We start from the raw sequence: 21,999 nt of genomic DNA, 5'->3' as shown, positions 1-21,999 counted from the left end.
TCATGCTTGGGTAACCGTTAGTTGCGCATTATGTGGGTTACGTAAGGAACGGGAGGCAGAAAGTGCAAGGTGACTTTGCTGTTGAATAGCCGGCCCAATCTGGCTTAATCAGCTCTTAATTACAGGCTAAATGGCCCATCTCCACTTGCATTGCTCTGTGTGCTATAGAGAGAGCCTTTGAGAAGTAAGGTTTCCGAGCTCCGTTAACCATTGCAGGTGTGCTTGCTGTTAAAAACACTGTAATCTAGGAGAGAGAAAGTGAGGATGGAGATGTTAGCTGCTTTTGCTCCACTAGGGGGCACAAGACTGTAAGAAATGGGACTCGTTTCATAAGATTTTATTATTTTTGAAAAAGTATGGCAGGTCTCTTGGACATTTGGAAAATTGGAATGGTGTTCATAGTATGTTCTTACTGACGCTGGGTGCCATTTGAGCAATGTTCAGTGTCATATTGTGAGGTTTAACAAGACATGTATATTTACGTTCTTAAATATAAGTGCTTTGTGGCTTAAATATCTTTTCGGGGGCGTATTGTGTAAACTGCATATGCAATAAAGTTTTAAACTTTTGCAATTGCAAAGGTAAAATGAAAGAAATACCCAAGAAATGAATTCACTGATGAAGTGTTAGTTTTATAACTAATTCATCAGAATAAACAGTATACTTAGTATACAGTATACTGATCTTCATGTTATAAATGAACAATGTCAGATGTTTTTGGGAAAAAAGAGAGAAAGTGGCAATGTAGAATGCAGTTTTTTTCCCCATTCATCGTAGAATTCTGTAAGCATAATGTATCATCGTTTTCACACAAATTTTAAGCACAACTGTTTTAATGTTGATAATAAGGGTAAAAAATGAGCACCAAGTTAAATACGAGACCACAAAACCAGTCATAAGTACTGTTTTTATGGTATATTTGTAGAAATAGACAAAATACATTGTATTGGTGAAGATGATCTGTTTTTCAGTTTGCCAAAGGACATTGAGATATCATTAAGATCCATGATATTTTGTACCGTGAATATATCAACACTAAATATTATTCGTAACAAGCATTGCTAAAAACTTCATTTGGATATTATTTATTTATTTGAATAGTTGTATCTTAGTCAAATATTGCACTATCCTAACAAACCATACTTCATCAGTACAAGCTCATTTATTTCAGATGAAAATGACTCTTAGGACCGGTCTTGTGGCACAGGGTCACATGTTAGATTGATTTCTGAATGATCACGTGACACTAAACACTGGAGTAATACCCGCTTCTCAACACATGAACCATAAAGCAGTTATTTTGAATTGTACTCATTTCTCACTTTCATTTGCCACTTGAAACATGACGTTGTCAACGACACACAGCGGCAGTAAAGACACAGACATGTATCGATAAACGCTTCATTACGAGTGTCAGCCCTCATAAACGAAGCTTCAGGTTATTTCCCAAAGATTTGTTTGAATGTAACTACTACTATCCCCCAGCGAGGAACACACACAAAAAAGAATGGCTGAACCTGGGCGAGTGTGATCTATCATGAGAGCTGGATACGGATAGGGCCTCTGGAAGGGATGCTAACAGAAACAAGCATTCATTATATAGACATGAAGAAACATGAGAAAACCTTGTGAAAAGAAATGGAAATCAAATGCAATAATTTAATTCAAATGACACTTTTCTAACCTTTCGCTAAGGCCGCGTGATTTTTCATATTGATTTTTAGTGAGTGTTTGTCGTTTGTGTGTACAGCGGGGTGGTTTGCATGTGGCGTTACGTGCCGGGTGTATTTGCACACATGGCAGATGTACGGCGCTCTTCGAGGGGTTCAGAGCTCCATCCAGGAGGGAGATTTACACTCTAAACGCTCAGCTATTATCTTCTTAATTATTACACTGTTGGCTGCAGCCAAGACTGCTGTAATTTAACTGTGTGTGTGTGTGTGTGTAAAAGGAGTGGGTGCATGTCTTTATGATGGCCAAGCTCATCAGTAGCACTAAATGAGAGCAAGAAAAGGCTAAATTCCTGATCATTACTGACGCTGTCTCCTCGCATCTCTCATTTCATTATCTTCAATTAATCATGCATTCTAATTATCCACTGTAGTGGAATTTATTGATGAGTAGCAAAATGATTATTTTAATGTTTTGTGTTGCATCGATAGCATAGCAACTGCCCAGAGGTGTGTTTTGTGCGTGTGTGTGCGTGCGCGTGTGTGTGTGTGTGTGTGTGTGTGTGTGTGTGTGTGTGCGCGTGCACGGATTCATGTCATTTTGTTTGCCTGATTTGGGCCTATTTTTGCGTTTGAGCTATGCATGAGCTGTCATTACTACACATGTGACCATAATTAAAGTTTTAATCATTGGCTCAATGCAGATTTACAGGCTCTGTATGAATTTGTGAGATAACTGGACAATAGCAGATATTTAAGTTGATCGTCTCGAAGTAGAAACGGCGTGAACGGATCTGAAGTCTGTTTGGCTCCATAATCATTTTCACATGAAAAATGGCATTTTAGAAATTAAATGAGAGACTGGCTTTAGTAAAAATATATAATAAAAAAACAGCATAATTAATCATAATAAAACTGCAATATAATATAGATGTTTTATCAAAACTTTATTCAACTTGCTTAGAAATTGACTGACTGAATGTGTGTGTGTGTGTGTGTGTGTGTGTGTGTGTGTGTGTGTGTGTGTATATGTGTGTATATATATATATATATATATTAAAATCATGGCGGTTTTATTTTTTTTCCTAAAAATATTTTTTTGCCACATTTTTGAACATGAAATAAAATGTGATCCGTTATCGTTGTAAATACCAAGAGCGTTTTTCTTGAAGCAGTTCTGCTTTGTTAGTTTTCTCGATTGATTTGAGAGATTCAGTGGAGTATTAATGAAAGTGCAGTTTATCAGGAAAATAGATTTTTTTTTTTTTAAAGCATGATTCCCATTGATTTGCAACGCAGTCTTATGCATGTTTGATCACCCTGGGTTACTTTCTGTCACAATCAATTATTACTCTCTCAAATTCATAATTCCTAATGGGACAAAAGTCTATATATACAAGTTTGCTCATGTTTAAGAACAGGGCTCCGGCTCCTCGTGGCCTTTTGCCTCTAATAAATGATAATTGTCTTTGGTTGAGCATTCAGTAATATAATGACCTGAATTGCCATGAATCAAATAATGCAGACGAGCGAGTTGCACTGCTTTCCCAGAATCACAGAGATGCCAACACGCAAATAACAAGAACATTAACCATTAAAAATAATTGGTGCAGTAGTTATCTGCATTAGATTTATGTAACAAAGTGTTTACGAGATGGCCAGTGGAGAAATAAAGTGAGGCAATTTATTTGGTCCGGGTCAGCTGAGGGTTTACTCCAGTAGGTCACGTGTCTATGCGTGGTTTTGTTCTTTCTTATAGGTGCCTACTTGTTTAAATCCAGTCCGCAGCTCTGAGAGTGTGTTTCTACGCCTGCAGAGTGTGTGTGTGTGTGTGTGTGTGGTTCTTGGGTAGAGGTGAAGGGGTCCTGACAGCTCCCCAGCCTGCGTCCATCAGCGTGCTAATTTAATTATCCTAATTACCCCCCCTCCCCGTTTCTTCCCCTCACGCTAGCCGACTTGTCACAATGTCAGAGTGAGGATGTAGAGCTTTGTTAGCGTACGCTAACATCTAACGAGGTCTGCTATGCACTTCCTCTCTCTCTCACAACGTCTTTATTCATATCCTATCTCTCTCTACGGTTTGGCCATTACTTTAAAAGGTTAACGCGGCTCAAAATGAAAATTCGTTATCAATCGCTCCAAACCCGTGAAAGCTCCGCTCATCCTCAGAACACGATTTAAGATATTTTGGATGAAAACCGTGAGGCCTTGTGACTGTCTCATTGACTGCCAGAAAATATGAAAGACGTCGTCAGAATCGGTCCTGATCCGCCGTCTGCTATCGGTGGGACGACTGTAACGCTACGAGGCTACGAGAATACGTTTGGTATGGAAAAAATAACAGCTTTATTCAATAATTCAGCATTGTAGCGCCATTTTGGAGAGTGTCCGCCGGACGCAAACGGCATACGCTGTTCTGTGTCAGCAACGACACACAGATTCACTGCCTTCGTTCAAATCAAATCATAAATAAACGTAGAAGACGCATCTGCGTACACAGTACTCTGACGATGTCTTTCGTTCTTCTCTGGACCTGGACTGTTCATTACTGGCAGTCAGTGGGAATTTATTTAAGCTAAAATGCAGAAAAAAAATTATATTCTCAAATGCTACTATTTAAAATGCCCGTTTTTTAATTACTCCAGTTCTTAGTGATACTTCATAAATAATTCTGGTATGCTCATTTGGTGTACAAAAAAATTTGTTTAGAAATGTTTTGATGGAAACTGGTACTTTTTTTTTATTTAAGGGCGTCTTGTAAAAAGTAATGATATCTTTACTAAAATGACTTCATTTAGATATAATAAATGCTGTAAAAATGTTGTACGTTGTTAGCTTATGATACCTAATACTAGGACTGCACGATAAATCAGATTTGACTAATTATCACAATTTTCGCTTCTATTGATTTAAGCGGCTCTCTTTATTAGAGCTTATATGAAAATAAAATAATTGGGGTCTTAGTGAATTTGATAGTGAAGCCCAATAGATGAAGAAAAGCAATAGATTGCATGCAACCATGACACCACCACTTTCAGATTCACTAAAAAATGTGTTTTGTTAAATCTCAAATTATTAATGCCCTCACCTTATCATATGTACATGTAATCTCGTTGCTCATACTGTATAAGGAATCCCTCAGAAATATGTCCGTTTACTACACTGAGATCAAGTCTCACTGTAGTAATGTTGTATTTGAGGGAAAACAAATTAAATAATATTTTTGGTAATGTACTCGTAATGTATCAGTAGGATATTTGTGTGGTTATTCTTCAAAGAAAATAAAAGATATATATTTTTTATCTATTATATATTAATAGGTTTGGAAACTAGTGATGGAACAGTCTATTTATTTCTGTCATATCTATCATATTATTTCTATTAAGGCTTGCATCTGTCTGAGAACCCAGTCAGGAGTCGAGGCTGTCTAAACGTATCAGTGCTTGTGTGTACATTTGTGACGGATACCAAGTGAAATAAGCTGTCAGCATGTCATAACTATCACTGTTACACCTGTGGCTTTAATTCCCTGCACGGTTGTGTTTTGTGTGGATACGAGTCTGTGTCTTGTATAGCAGGTCTAATTACCGAACGGTAAGTGCAGGAGCTCTTTGACCTTTATACAAGATTCCTGGCAGGCGGCTCATCTGCCCTGCTCTCCACCGACTCATTAGCTAATATTTATAGCACATTGCTTCTAAGCACTCTGACAGCAGCCTAATGAACGTACCTGTGTCTTTATTTAGTCCGACTCACCTGTTCAGTCCATCCTTCGTATGCGCTGTGTAGTCTCTTTTCCTCTTATTTCTCTCTGGGGGGTCGAGAATAAAGGTCAGTCTGTTGTATCGGCTCAGCGTTTAGTAGAGAGGTCACAACCTGAGGTCCAGGTCTTTGTTCAGCAGGGTTCTGTGATCTGTTGACCTTGGCCAAATATTATTGAGCGAATAAATAAATAGCAACATGACCAATAATTCAGAGCAAGGTAATGGCTGTGGATTATTAGTGCGATTGATGATGATCAAATCAACAGATGTGCAGAACACACACACACACACACACACACATATACATAAAGAGAGAGATATTGTTCAACACAGTATCAGTATCATGTTTTCACAAGTTAAAAATATAATTTTTGCAAAAATAAAGCAGCATCTTGTGTTCAAGAGTATGTCATTTTCACTTCAAGCTAAATAAAATCGAATTAAAATATAAAAAATGTAATGCTCATAAATTACATTCACAAAATTAACCCTTTTTTGAATCTGTATGACTTACAATAGACTTTTTTCTTCATCTTTTTTAATTTTCGGGTTTATTTAAATGTAAATGAAAAATGCAATAAATTGTGTTTTGACAAAAAAATACTGTAGGTCAGATTATATTTTCGTCTGATTAAAATAACAAAATGTATTTTAATGTAAGTGTGTTTCCTTCATAGTTTATGCACATTTCTGTTTACCAAATAGTTTGATATTCAAAATTAAATATTCAGATATCTCCAGTTTGTATGTATGGATTGAAACCCGGCTGTCGATATCCACTTCGTCCCGATCGCAGTAAAACGTATTCTAACATGATATTTTGCTAAAGCAAATGTCACCAGTGTTTTATACAGCTGGACGTATTGTTAGTGGCTTTAATACTAGCCGCAGTTCTCTGAATCTCTACAAAGAAGTGTAGCTCCAGTGGGGTGGATGTTCCTGCTCTCTGATGCCTACGCTTCTGTTTCTCCTGTCTGCGCCGTTCAGGCCACCTGCTATAAATCTGATCAAACGGGAAATGTTTCCGGCAGGATAAATGGCTGCCTCTCACAGGGGAGCCAAGATTGATAGTCAAAGTTAAATTGTATTAGCTGTGCAGTTTAAATATTTAACCCAGTCTTATCATAACTGCTCTTAACACTTAAAGTAAAATACAGCAGGGGTGTCTGGAGAGGGATCTGTGGACATATATCTCTCACCACCTCCATGCTCCTGCAGTGCTATTGTCCAATAATACTTAAATGGCTTGACTTATTACGAATGGTCATTATAAAGCTCTCTAAAAGATTCTGGGTAATAACAGAGTCACTGGTAAGTGTTTTCATGGAGGCCACTGTGGGTTTTGTGAGCTGCATTGCTATTAACATAGCTCTTTTGCTCTTTTTTTTTTTTTTTTTGTATGGATCTATTAAATTCCTGTCTATGAATGTAACATGCAGAACGACTTGAATACAGTGTTGCCTTGTATTTGCCGTAATGCCATATTTTTTTATTTCTGAATTAAACTCTGATATCATAATGAAGGAAAAAAAGCCTTATTCATGAATTCAAAGTCATGCAGTCTGACCTGAAGTCTGGTGCAACCGACATGCAGAAACATAACCCCTCCCCACAAAAATGAATAAATATATATAGAAAATGACCCTCACAAATGTGTTTAAATAGACTAAAATGTTAGTAACACTTTACAATAGTGTCATTTGTTAACATTGTATTAACTAACATGTACAAACTATGAACAATATATTTATTGCAGTATTTTTTTTTTTCTTTTGCTAATGTTAAATACAATCATTCTTTAATTCAATTTAGCTCAGTTATCAACTAATGTTAATAAACACAACTTGTGGTTTTAGTAATGCACCAGTAAAGGCTAAATTTGGCATTACCTAAGATTACTAAATGCTGTAGAAGTAGTTTTTTTTTTTTGCGTTTTTTTGGGGGGGTTACGTTATAACATGTCCCGTGCTACACCTCCCCAAAAATATAATATTTATTAATTCAGAATTCATTGTATTTGTGAAAGAAAAGGTTTTACGTTATAGTCACTGGTTTGGAAATAATGAAGATCTTTATTCACCCATTCCAGGTATCGTCTTTCATTTTTGTCGTTGCCTTTAAACATTTTTTTGAAAATGCTATTATAAAGGATTTTGCCGAACCATTTCACATCAAAGATTGCATTTCTAAAAAAACGTGTTTTGACCTCTGTTTTTTTTTTCTCTCTCTATTGTGGACACTCATATTCGTCATCGCCCCTTAACCGCTTTCGTCAGCGCTGTTGCTGCTTCTCTTTACTCTCTTTCCTTTCAAATGAGAGGAGATGCTCGTTTATGATTATAATTAGCCGATTAGCGTGGTAGCGTGTCACGATGAGTCTAAATAAACACAGCTGCACGGCATTTCTGCTGGAGCGGCAGATGGGACAGGGAGAGCACGCGAGTACTGCGCCGAGAGACTTTTTTTAGCCGAGTAGCATGGCGTTTGCCCTTGGACAGTGCTCTCTCACCTGAAGGTAAATGTTTATGACGGAATCATCATTAAAACTCAGACGTTTAATAGGTCCAATTAAAACAATGACTTCATTTACAGCGGGATGAGAGCCGGCCCTATTTATTGGGAGCTGGAGTAATTGAGTTCTGGGCACTTGGACCGTTAACTCCCTCCTGACTCCTGAGAGCCACTTCAGTTTAAAGGATTGAGGAAGTTTCTGAACACCAGAGGGCGAATGTTTGAGGCTCATGGGAAAACCAATCTAAACACTATTACAAGCGTTTAATCAGAGAATTTCAATTTTGAGTTGACAGTTCGCAACTTAAGAGTAACTGTTGAGTTCGGAGAGGGAATAAAAAGCCACTCTCTACTCTTCTTTCCCCCGCACGTGTCTGTTTTAAGGGATTTATGGGTTAAAGAATGAGCTGTTCTCCGTAAGCTTCTCTGCACATGATGGGATCAATGTCGTTAGCCGCGAGATGACGAAGCGCTAGAACATCTCTCGGCGGGCCGGGTGCAGATTGCCACAGGGGCCGTCAAGCGATCGATAGCGACAGAGGCGAGCGATTGACTGACGCCGCCCTTTTCCTGGCGCGGGCAGAGCACCGAGGGAAAAGAGAAATGGACGAGGGAGGGAAAATGTTGAAATAATGGGCCTTGGAGGCTTTGAGAGCGGGGCGAGCGCCGGCCTGTGGAGGAGAGTGATGGGCGAATTAGGGGCGGCTTGGGTTAGTGATTCCATACACACTCTCATGAGGGGTAATGAAGTGCACCACTTTACCCGTCCGACTATAGACTGAACTGGCGCTGCGTTTACTGCAACAGTTTTCTGCCGTGGGTCTTACTCCGTAACGCACAAATCCCCCCTAACCTTTTCAACTTCTCTGTCATTGCAGTGGCTCAGAAAATAGTCGCGACCCGGAAGAAACAGCAGCTGTCGATCGGACCCTGTAAGTCACTGCCTAATTCTCCAAGCCACTCCTCCGTCTGCGCAGCGCCCGTTTCCGCAGTGCACATCAGCCAGGTGAGTGTCCCGCATTTAAAAACATACCTTTTAGATCGTCGTGTAGAGGCAATTTTTGTTTGCTCCCCAAAAGCACCTCTTTGTCAACCCCCCCCCCAACCAAGCAGACAGTAATCCTCTTCCACATGGCTCAATCCTCATTGATTTCTCATTAGCAGTGTACAAGTGAGCCTGTGTTTGTGCAGCCAAGCTTAGAGAGGCTTACAGAAGCTCAGAAGAACTGGAGGCTTGTGGCGTTTCTTTGTAACGTGAGATTATTTTCTTGCTTTGTTGTGTGTGTCGCAGACCAGCAATGGTGGAGGCAGTTTGAGCGATTACTCTTCTTCCGTGCCATCCACTCCCAGTACCAGTCAGAAGGAACTACGTATCGATGTACCCCAAACTGCCAACACCCCTACGCCAGTCCGCAAACAGTCCAAGCGGCGCTCCAACCTCTTTACGGTCAGTTCGTTCTCCTATTAGACATATGGGCGTGATTGAATTTAGTAATTAGTGCATTAGTTAAAATTGCCGCAGTAACAGCAGTCGGTTTGTTACTTGTACCAAAGGAATACAATACATAAATTTATACATTTGAGAAATGTTCAATTGAAAAATAACTATTTATATTTATTAGTGCTGGGCAATGATTAATTTGAGATTAAGAAGTTTAAAAAGTTTTTATGTAATATATGTGTGTGTGTGTGTGTGTGTGTGTGTGTGTGTGTGTGTGTGTGTGTGTGTGTGTGTGTGTGTGTGTGTGTGTGTGTGTGTGTGTGTGTGTGTGTGCGTTGTGTGTATACAACAATTTAGACACAATTAATTGTTGCCCGGCACTAATATTTATTTACACTACCATTCTTAATAGTTAATAGTTTGCTTCATTTTAAGTAAATTTTTAAATAAATACTTTTATTTTGCTAGGGTGCCTTAAGGTGATTAAAAAATACAGTTTAGAATATTGTAAAATATTGTGCTTTTGAACTTTCTCTTTTCCACAAAAATAGCAAGGAGCACTACTGTAGTCAACATTATAAGAAGAAGAAATATTTCTTAAGGATCAAATCAATTATAACGGTAACGATAAAATACAATTTTAAAGAAAGGCTCATTAAATTGTAACGTTTCTCAGTATTTGTTCTTGAATGTTTTTTTTAATCCAATCAATACAACATTCGTCAGCATCTTCTAGGTCATGTATTATTTTACTTTTATTCACTTGACGATTTCCAACTGACTACTTCAATCTATCCATTTCATATTTGATATGATCGGTAAAGCCTGTCGTTCTTCTGGTTTTGTATGCTGCTTAGTAGTACACATCCAGCACATGTACCGCATGTCTTGCTTTCAAGAAGTTGTGGGGGTGGGGTCACGTCAAGGTCAAGATGACCCCTCCCACACCCCCTTGACTTTTGAAGTCATGTGTGTGCCCTGCACTCCAAACTGGATCTAGTCTGAAGTCAGGCTCAATTAGCAGGAAGCTCGCCTTTGACTAAAATGATGTCTTCTCCCCCACAGTCTCGGAAGGGAAGCGAACCAGACAGGGAGAAGAAAGGGATGGATGGCCGCGCAGACAGCATTGGAAGTGGCCGCGCTATCCCAATTAAACAGGTAGGGTCTGGCCGGCCGTCTGGACTGGTATAATTGGAGTCCAACAGCGGCGTATTGTGGACGAAGGGGCCTCAGATCAGTACTCAGACCCACACAAAGCCCGTTTGATGCCATCTCCTTGATTAACAGTGAAAGCACGCACTTGACATCAATTAGAGCCAGGCTCTCCCGTGTGCTGAAATGAGATCATTAGGATAAGAAGTGGGAAGGGATTTTTCTCTCCTCTACGCACCCCCCCCAGCCAAAACCCCTACCCCATCTCACTCTCCCACCTTCTTTTTCCCTGTCAAACGAGGGGATAGAAAAAAAGCTAAGAGGGCCCTAATGAAGTGCAGTCTACCAATCTGCATACGGGCCCGTATTTCCCATCAGCCCTCCCCGGAAAGCTCGGATTGGGTCGCGAACGAGCGGTGCGCGTGGGGAGGGGTGAATAAGAAACAGAAAGTGATGTGAAGAAGACCCCCCTCCATTGCACCGTGGGAGAGATTGTTTGACTTGGCCTTAATTTGTCGCAAACAAGAGTGCGTAGCTAGAGAGTAAAGGAGCTAGCGTGGGGGTGGGGGGGCGAGATCATTCTCGGCGCATCTCAGCTGGAGTGAAAGAATCAGGTAATTAGCGGCACTAATCGTGCCCTCTCATGTCAGCGCCGTGGCCTTGTTTGTAATTTTCTAATGAACAAATTGCATCTCTGATTAAAGCTGCCTTTAAGTGAGATCTGTGTTTATTAGCGTGCCACAGCGGAGCAGCGCTTCCGTCGTCCACCGTGCAGCACAGCTGGCGTTCAAGAGCGCAGATGAAGACCTTTCGGATGTGTGCGACGCGTTCGCATCGAGAGGCTCTGTAGGAGGCAGGGACATTTATACCAGACACCCAGGCAATGAAACGGCCCTCTTTTCTGTAAATTAGACATTGGAGAATTCACAGCATCCTCACTGGCATTGTATATATTGAAGTCAATTAGTGCAATCATAATAAAGATGTCAAAATATGTGCTGTGAATCTATTAAATGACATTAAATTAGATCTATTATTTCAATTAAAAAAATATTCATATTCAGCTCATGTGTCGTCACATAACATACCTCTCAAGTGTGTGTGTGTGTATAGAATAGTTCAAGTTTAGCCGTTTTTGAAAAGAAATAAGAAGCTTGGTGTAATATTTTATTATTTTCTTAAAGAAATTTTAGCAAAGCAAAACGTTTGTCTGCAGGAAATAACATCTTATATGAAATAATGCACCCTATATGTATATCATATAGAGAACCCCCAAAGACCCTCATGCTATAATGTTTACATTTTAACAAGTTTTTTTAATTGATACTTTTACTCCACAAGGATGCATTGAACTGATCCAAGGTAACAGTAAAGACATTTGTAATCTTAGAAAAGAAATAAGAAAATATTTTTAACTTTCCAATCATTAAAGAATCCTATAAGAAAGTTTCCACAAAACGCTTAACAGTAATGTATGAGGTGTAGGGAAATATAGCATAGCATATTCACATGGTAATTACATTTTCTGTAAAAATAAATGTACTGTGTTTTATGTTTTGAATAAAACACAATACATTAATTTATTGATACATATATACATGTATATATGTGTGTGTGTGTATATATATATATATATATATATATATATATATATATATATATATATATATATATATATATATATATATATATCTTTTTCAAAATCATAATAAACTAACATGAATACAAAGAGTACATTTTCAAGAACTTGGCACATGTTTTTGAATAAATTTACAGAAATTTTTCCTTTTCCATTTATTGTCTTTTATATGTCATACAATAGACTTCATGGCAAAATTTAAGCTAAAGCAATTTCCTTCCCTTGATTTGAGCAATAGAACACTAAATTTATCACACACTTGTTAATAAATATGAGCGTCCACTATTGAGAAGAGGAAACGTGTTTTAAAAATCGAGGTCCAAACAGTTTTTTAGAATGTAATTGTTACACTTATTTCATTATTGTATCTTCGCAGTCGTGCCATTAATCGAATTGAAATTGTTGCCAGATTTATTGCTGCTCTGTAAAGTAGAAACCTGATCTTGAAACCACTTTTCAAGCAGATGCATGCCTATTGTTACCTACATGGAGAATAGCTGCCTAGGAGTATTACCAAGATGGCCGCTGAGCGAATTGCCTGAAAGGGACTTTGGAGGTACTTCTTTATCGAGGCACACAAGCGAGTTCTAATGCTGCCAGCAGTGATCTCTCACCTCCTGCGGCTCTATTTGCATAAATCCTGTTAAAGTCAGTGGCGGTTAATGAAGAAGAAATGAGGCTGGCCCGGCTACAGCGGTGCTGAGAGCAGGGCGCCGCGCTAGTGGCAGATGGGAAGGCTGAGCTGTAGCAGGCAGCTGTGCGGAGGAGAGAGCAGCATGCGGTTTTAACTATGATCTGACTCTCTTCCGACTGGGCTTGCGCTGCGGCTAATTTGTATGTGCGACGCCAAGAGCGATCAAGACTATAACGCGTATTCTCAAGAGAGATCAACCGCGTTCTACTACTTCAGACCGAGCCATTTAGATAGATCGCATTTATCGCTTGGTTACAGTAGGGAGTTCTCATCGCGTGCACTATTTGTATATAGGATACGAAAAAAAGTTTTATTTTTACTGTTATAAATATTAGAGAGCCTTCAGTATAGTGAAGCATTAACGGAGGGCGAGCGTGTCGCACGGGGGGGGCCTGGCGCAGAGCCATATCTCTGAAGCATCTCTCAGCCTCTTGACACTGCAGGTACATAAATGAGGGATTAATTTCCCTGGTGTCAGACAGAGCCTGCCCCGCACTTACTCGTACACGCACACACTCTTGTGCTGATCAGAAGCTCATCTCTTGAGGAGATCAATCAGAGCTCACCAGTCTATGCAGTGTTTCAGTTCTCCCTGCTGTCTTTTGTTCACTCGCTAGTGCTTTAGATTCATGGTGCTGCCGACTTTTTTGCATTTTCTTTGCTAACTTTTTGGAAATTTAAGAAAGGCGGCACATTTTGGGGTGAAAATCATATTGCTTGAGATGTGTGTGTGTGTGTGTGTGTGTGTGTGTGTGTGTGTGTATGTATGTATGTGTATGTATAATATATATGTATATGTATATATGTATATGTGTGTGTATATATATATATGTGTGTGTGTGTGTGTAATTTTTTTTCAGATAGCACATTAGTATTAGCACATTATCTTAACTAGTTAACTAATTGCTTATTTGCCCATAATTAACATGTTGGCGGTTTATTATTACTTAAAAAACACATGTATTCTGTATGACCATATTTTATATGCTACAACTACCTTAATAACTATAAATAAGCAACAAAATAGGAGTTTGTAGTTAATGGTTGTAAACGTTTGTAGTTAATGTAAAGTACTAAACCTTTAAAATAAAGTGTGACTTTTTTATGTGCTGCAACTGGGATTTGAACTGCAATGTGATCAACTTTTATTGCTCTGATATCCAGGTAAAAAAAATCATGCAGTTATCATGCAGTAACCCAATCAACATGAATGAAAAAAAGTTTAATTTTATTGTGCAATACAGGTATTAATTTTATATTGTAAAACAAATAGTGGTTGAATTGAAGCAAGACCTTTCAATAATTATATCAAGCCATATCAGAATTTAGATTTTACTTGTATTTTATCATTTTTTTATTGTTTTTTTTTTATTGTGCATTTCTAGATGCTGTAGAAATGTGTGAAAGATGTGTGTTGAGTTCTGCAGAATTCTCTAGTAGCTCATTCTGCGTGCCCATTTGTCCTTTAATTAAACTTTGTTTACTTGAAAATATCAATTTGATCCATGACACATCAGAAGGTCCCCAGCCTCCCCAGCCAGAAATGGATGTATAGAGACACAAGCAGTGGAGCCGCTGTCCAGAATCCCTCCATCAGATCGGTGACTGCATCTGCTGCAGTGGCATTTCCCATCTAATTGGGCGCTACATTTAGGCGATGAGTGTTTCACCAACAGTATGAAAGCGGCCCGGGCGCGTCCCCTCACAGACGATAACGCAGCCGAGCAGCTTGCGCTCAGAGGCACGGGGCAGATCTTCATTTAGGAATTGGATGTTAATTGATTTGATAATTCCCTCTGGTCTTTCCTCTTACGTGCTCGCGTCTCTCTCGATCTGCCTCCTTCCCTCTCACTGGCCGCAGCAGGCTGCTGGGCGTTAGACCTGCTCTCCAATTAGCGTGTGCGGGCATGTTCACTTCCGAGTCTACCTGCCTCACATTAACACCTCCTCACTGGCCACTTTTGGTCCAGGAAAGTGGATTTTACAGATTTTGCTGGAAATCCCTCACTTACGGCACTGCATTAATGACTGGCCTGAACTCTCGTGCACTGGCTCTCAGCTGAACATCATCACCGGCTCGGCTGTTGATGAAGAACGTTAACTTGTAATCTCTTTGGCAGATGTCTGAGTGCATTAGATTTATCGTTCAGATGTTCCTTGGAGGTATGGCCATAATTGTTAGTGAGTTACTCACACACGGATGAGTCTTGAACAAAATCGATTGCTCTTGATGCTTTGGATATTGTGTTCCACTCAACCCTCTTAAAAGATAAAGTTTACAAAAGGAGGGTTTCGCAATGATGGTTCTTCTGTGAAAAGTTTTTAAATAAACTTGGTTTTAAGGCAGTGTATGTACTTCTAGTGAAATCTAACCGTAAACTGGTGTGACATCATTTAGATTGTTTACTTTAGACATTCAACCAAACAGGAAGTAAGAGTTAGTATTAGTAGACGTCTAAAATTTCTTCTAATCGCTCTTCTCCGCAGTAGGTAAAGGGGAGTATGTTGCCCCTCGTAAGGTTTGATTCCTGCTTAAAATAATGAGGTAATAGTTACCAAAAAAGTCAGAATGATCCCTTGAAGCTGCTCTCTGTCCATCCTGACTGATGACAATTTTGGGTGGCATTCAGAAAAGTAAAGACATTTGTATTAACAAACATTTTTTTTATTAACATTTTCATTAAGTGGACAGCACACATTTGCACATTCAACTAAATGCCATGCCCAGCTTTGCTGGTGGTGTCAGGTAATGGCTAACAGAATACCTGCTCAGGTGTTTTAAACTTGCCCCTAAGTAAAGAATAAAGAACTGCATGAGTATATCAGGGCCTTAAGTGTAAAGGACTTTTGAATAATTTTAAAGAATTTTTTTTTCTTCTTCATTTAAACATTGGTTGGAAAAGTACAACTGAAGAACAAGAAAAGGGCTTGGTGGATTTCTGTGGGTGTTACTTCGACACCTAGTTCTTCTTAATCCCAGAAATTCACAAAAACAAAGATATAAAAAAGGCGTGAACTAATTCAGTTGTTTTTTTTTTTTACTGCGTGTGCGCGCATGCTAGTTTTATTCTTTTTTAGTCCTTGTCGCAGTTTATTTGCCATTCGCTGTGATCTCATTACGAAGGTTATTGTCCTGACTCCTGAGCTGAAGGTTACGCTCTCAACATGGCTCTCAGCTACAATAAAACCTTTGTAAAAACGCCTTCATTAGAACATGCTCCTCATTAAAACACGCAGACGGCTCGGTGGACAGTAATGAGGCTGGGGTGGGCTCGCACTCTCCAGCAATTAGATGGCTAAAGAGGAGCGTTTTCACCGCCGTCTCCCTATGGAGGGCTTCAAACCGGCCTCTCGGAGCCCTCCGAGTGGGTGTAGGGAGGTCAGATGTGTCACCTGAATTTGCCATGACAACTCTTACCTCTGCCAATCACAGCCTCCTTTGACCCTTTGCCTTATTCTTAATACGACTGTTTGTCCAATCACCGCAGAGATCCTGGTTGTTTTGACATCTATGGTATATTATGACTATATTAAGTTGTTTGTTTTGACTGGTGGTCATTTTAATGGCTGTTAGTGTTTTTTTTTTTTTTTTTTAAATGGCTCATTTAAATTTGTCAGAGGTCACGCCGAACCGTGATTATTATGCTGAAACTCTGTTGAAACTTGGCGAGCTCTTTGGATCGTCTGTAAAAATAGTTTAGTGTGATAGAGTTGTTTATAGCTTTGTTCAGAAACTAATGTTACTCTAATGATCGCCAGCTTTGTTTACTGACCCTGTGCAGCCCGGAGTCTGCCGACATCTGTTCCACATTCTTAATTAGCCGATTACCGTGCACGCACACATCTTTGTTAACTGTGGAAAGGCATTTTGACACAAGCTTTAATACAAATTAATTTTCGTCTAAATGGTTGCAGCAAGGCTAATATCTGCAGAAGAGTCATCTTCATGTCAATGTTGTACCTACTGGTTTGTGGTATTAATTTTTAGCCCAGTTGTTTAAAAATAAAATCGATATTATTGCTTTATTTTGCCAATTTCAGTTCTGAATAATAATGGTACATGGTAACACCTTTTTTGTATTTGTATCAAATACTGTTGATGAAACCATAATGTGTATCTTTTTTACCATACACCAGTATCTCTGATTTTAATTCTCGCAAAGTAGATACATTAAGCATAATGTATTTTTTGCTTTCACTGGATCAGAAGTCATTGGAAATGTTTTTGATTCATTTAAAAGAATCTGCCCAGTCAGATAGGTATTGGTTATTTGATTCGAGGAGCATGCTACATTGGTTGTGCTGTATGTTCTTGAATCTCTAGGAAGAACAAAATGGTCATTTGTTCAGGAATCACTGATTGAAAATCATTTGGTTTCAAATATAAACCAAAAATAACATCTGTAGTTTTTAGTGTTTTATATTAATGACCATAGGTACTACTATTGTCTTTCATCACAGTTGTTTTCTGCCAGTGTCTGATTTTTTTTTTTGACTATCCACATCGATGTCTTCTCAAAGCTCAAAATTCAATATTTTGACCTTTTTCCACGTTTGGTGGCGCAAAGTGAAAATCTTCACACATTACGTTTTACTGTGCATTGCTCTCTTAAAATTTCCGTTTAGGAAATACAATGGCACTCAAACATCTCTCCTCATCATAAAGGGAAATTAGTATCATGGTTGTAATTGCATGTTCTGGTGCGTAGATGAGCACTGAGCTGTGCACGTTTGACGAAGTTCTGCCCCCTCAGAGCAGGGGTGCTTTGTAAGGAGTTAAATTGGATGGTTAATTCGGGTGTTATTTACCCTGTAATTCATTAGCTTGGCCCTGCCATTGGCAGCGGGCAGGCTGTAATTTCACGCTTCGCAATAAAAGATGTCTCATAATCTGCTTCATTTAGCACCGAAAGAATTTAATGAAATTAACTGCAGCCCTAATTAAGACGGTGAATATTAAAGACCTGCTATCAAGCCTTTAACGAGTGTGACATGATCCGCCTTCTGTGGGATTGGAAAAATATCATTTCCCAGGGAAAGGTTGTCGCTGCTCCGAGCCATTTTGGCCAAGATGGCATTTTTGTCATGCACACTAACCTCCCGCAAATTAGATTTTTTTTTTTTTTTCCTCTCCCTTTCCCTGTATAATTTTAGCTTGAAAATAATTTAACCAAATACACAAACATCAATCAGGGCTCTCTGTTTGGATTTGGCTAATCTCTTGTTGCCAGTATCCATTGGCTTCGATTGGTTTAAGCTTTCATGGGAGTGTTGAAACCACTCATTAAGCTTCTTGATGACCTTGACGTGTTATTGTTTAAAACTGAGAGCCACGATGAACCTCACATTACCGTTTTTACTGTCTGTTCATCAAACCTGGGCTCCTGAGCATTATTTAACATGGCCATGTGTGTAGTTACAAAGACATAGGTTTGAGAAAATGATTCTTTTTCAGCTTTCGTTGTCGGACAAAATTTCTTACGAATATAGAGATTATAATCTGTATGATACAATATGTCCCTCACATTCATAATTCATCCTTCTTCCACTCAATATATTGTCCATACAGAACAGGTGTACTATATTTATTTAAAAAAAACTGTTTATATTAGCTAGGGCAATCATTTCCATCAGATTTTGTCCTATATATATATATATATATTTGTTTGGTTGCACCACATGACTATTTCAAATATTAATCATTCATTGTAATTTTAGGTTGTAATCTGTTATATAGCTTTAGCAAAGTTAAAATCTTTATGTATCTCTGTAACCTGTTTAAGTACCCCTGTGCTATAAAACACGGATAATTCTACGCTCATTTTTATTTAATGACGTATTCTCGTTTCTGGTCTGATTCAGGTGTGTTTGTCAGCGTGAGAGAATGTGCGCAAGAGCTGGCTGTCGGTAAATGATAAATGTCTTTTGGGGAGGCGTGTCCTCTCGCTGCCTGCACCGGCCAGATCAGATGGCCGTAGCGATAGAAGACCTCCAGCTTTCACGCCATGTCACTCACGTGGCCCCACGTCCCTCGTACACACACACACACACACACAGTCACTCACAGTGACAGGGCCGGAGGCGAGTCAGTGTTGGGATGACACACTTAATTTAGCACCCTTCTCTCTGGAGCGCCCAAGAACAATAAGGCCAGCGTGGGCAAACACCCAAGCTTTTGTTAAGCGGCTGTCCGGTGAGGGCTCATAGGAGACGGATCCTGTCCACCATACTGACTCTGTCCACACCCGTGCCACGGTCCGCATTCATCTCCTGGTTAACCTCTCCCTTTGTTGTAGAAGAATGGAAGAAATGAGAAGAGCTGAAAGAAGAGGATAACGCACTGATAAGAGCCCATCGGCACATCTTTTAATGGAAGAGCGCACAGATTAGAGGCTTTTGTTTGTTCGTGAAGTTTATTTGTAATTGACGCTTACCCTGTTCCGGCTCTTTGCTTCAAGATAGAGAATATACATTTTCTGCCTTTGTTTTGTTTTCTTATGTTGACTCGACAATGCCAACGTATACTGATCTACTATTTACTCTAATGCTGTTTAAAATGTTAAAAATAAAGTGGCCTAAAGTGATCAAGCTATGACCGCCCAGCTTAGACTGATTGGAATTGCAATTTTTACAAATCTGATCAACCAGCGTATGGCATTCTGGACCTAAACCATTGTTTTATTAGTAAATGTGTAGTAACCGTGATTTTTGGCATATTGATTATCATTTGTATAAGCAGTTTTATGACAAATACCATGGTTAGTGTAGCAAAACCATAGTTATTGTGTAGTTACTATGGTTTAACTGTAGTATACAGGTTTGTCTGGTTTAAATAGCTTTTAATTTTTGTGATGGTAGTAATGTGCTAAAACATCCCTGTTGAAAAAAACTGCATATTTCGGTTAGCTATGTTTTGAAGCTGGGATGCTGGTTTATTCTGGTCCTTTGCTGGTTTATAACCTCGCTAAATCATGGTGGAGTGTTTTTTAAAGGTCTAATAGTTTTTATGTCGTTTTTTTTTTTTTTTTTGTGAAGTAGTCCAATATGGTTAGATTTTATTCAGTTTGTCTTTTTTTTTGTTTTTGGAAAAGCCTTCTCATTTGTTTGTGCACTTTAGTGTTGCTCTTTATTGGATGATTTAACCACTATATTATTGATGTTCCACTGATTTCCTCAGGTGCTGTAGTTATGTCTGTGCGAGATTTATTTTTTTGCCCCCGTTTGCAACATCACAAGACCTTCAGGTTGTCAACCAGAGGAGGGTAAAATAGAGGCAAGCAGGGTGTCACCGGCCTGGGCCTTAAATAATGAGCGATTACTCCCATCAGAGAATTGACGTGGTGTTCAATTAGCCTCTCCTGCTGAATGATCGCTTGTCATCTTCCCGATGAATGTGTAAAATTAATATACCTAGATCCAAAGCAGACGAGGCAGCTACCTGCCCAACACAACATGCCTGGAAGAGACCCCACACTCACACCATCATTAAAAGATCATCTTCTGTTTTCTCTCTCAATCTGTCCATCTCTTTCTATCTTTCTTTCCCTCTTTCATTTTTGCTTTTTTTTTTTTTCTCCTGAGCTTCTTTCTCTCTCTTTCTCTCTCTCACTCACACACACACACACACACACACACACACAAATCTCAGTCTTGGTTAATGAAGTAATGGATATTCACCCTATGTGACAGATGGGCCGCTAGCGGCAGCACCCTTGTTAGGAAATTAAAAAGCTCGTCAACTTGTGTTTACCACTCAGCAGGAGAGCCTGTTGTTATTTCACCCAGGAAGCGCTCTTCTCTTGTCTTAAACGCTGGGTCTAAGGGTGTACGGACGTGCAGACTGACCTGAGGGAACATCCTCCCACACGTATATCTCCATGACCCAGGGCCAGACTGATCTCAGAACAGTTACAGGCCTCATTACCTAAAACCCAGATCATTTTAAAACAAATATATACAGTATGTCACCTGAGGCCAGGCTGATCTCAGAGCAGTTCAACAACATATATGAAATAAAATAATGTGAAAGTCACACTAGAGGACGTGATCAAAAATATATGCATATAAATATATTTTTAAAGAAAAACGAGCAGATAGTAAATGAATAGAATGCTCTTATACTGAAACATCGGCCTTGCAGAGATCGACTAATACGAGCTCCTAAAACGTACTACAAGATTCTGGAAGATAAATTCTTCAAACAGTGGTTCAAGATGCTGGTCCTTCAGTAGTCCCTCACAACCTATCTGTCCATGAAGCATCTGAAAAATGTTAGTCTTATTAAGTGAGGGTCATTTTTTTTAGGATTTTGTACCCAAGCCACATCTCTAAGAAGCTGACACGTCACACTTGTGGAGGCTCCACAAAGGTCGCAGTTCTGGAAAATGATGGGGCCTGAGTCTAAATGGTTCCTGATTGTTTCTCACCTAATTCTTGACATTAATACTTAATTCTTTTTCTTTTTCTGTCTCTGCTGACCCAATGAGCATTGTGCTGGCAGATGGTCATTTTTTAGCTTTGCTAATTCAATTATTACATTAATATTGCATACTTCTCATGGGCATTTAATAATTTTATTATTTAGTCTGAGTTCAGTCTCTTTCTTGGCTTATTTTATCTTGTAACAGAAAATATTTTGTGTTTTTGACTTTCAGTCTTTTCCTGGACAATTATATATCACTTATAAATTATTAAAAACAAAACAAGCAGTAGTTATTAAGATTGATGTGGTTTGGGATTGGTAAAATGTTCTTGAGAGAAAAATATGACGGAATAGAGAGTGTTAGAGTTAAAAGGTAAAAAGTGATAAATGTCACCAAATAAGGTTTTTATTTTGCTATTTCTTAACATTATTCTAATATAGCTCTTTAGTAGCTCTTCAGGTTTTGTTTTTAAAGTGGCTTTCCACAAAAATCAATTGCAAATTTGAAGCATCCAATACACTACACACACACACACACACACACACACACACACACAAACAAAATCAGATTCTGTTTTCAGATTTTTTTCAGAATCAGATTGCAAACTTCATTTTATTCAAATCCCATTACATCCAACTCTGTGGCGTAAAAACCTTTTTTTAAACATCACTAAATAAGATAATAGCAATCATAGTTGAAATATAA

The 21,999-nt window shown here is 38.9% G+C and overlaps 1 protein-coding gene across 4 annotated transcripts in view; it reads left to right on the top strand.

Moving 5' to 3' along the window:
* Positions 1-21,999, top strand: part of agap1 (ArfGAP with GTPase domain, ankyrin repeat and PH domain 1) — a 137,018-nt gene that overhangs the window by 76,488 nt on the left and 38,531 nt on the right. For all 4 annotated transcript variants that reach the window (XM_043241591.1, XM_043241590.1, XM_043241589.1 and 1 more), the window contains 3 exons: positions 8,824-8,951; positions 9,237-9,392; positions 10,452-10,544. In XM_043241591.1, coding sequence (XP_043097526.1) covers positions 8,824-8,951; positions 9,237-9,392; positions 10,452-10,544 — 377 coding nt within the window. The remainder of the gene's footprint in view (positions 1-8,823; positions 8,952-9,236; positions 9,393-10,451; positions 10,545-21,999) is intronic.

Source organism: Puntigrus tetrazona, chromosome 6, assembly GCF_018831695.1.
Source record: "Puntigrus tetrazona isolate hp1 chromosome 6, ASM1883169v1, whole genome shotgun sequence".
Lineage (NCBI taxonomy): Eukaryota > Metazoa > Chordata > Actinopteri > Cypriniformes > Cyprinidae > Puntigrus > Puntigrus tetrazona.
Note: the sequence above shows the minus strand (reverse complement) of the source record. Positions and strands in the feature narration are given on the sequence as shown.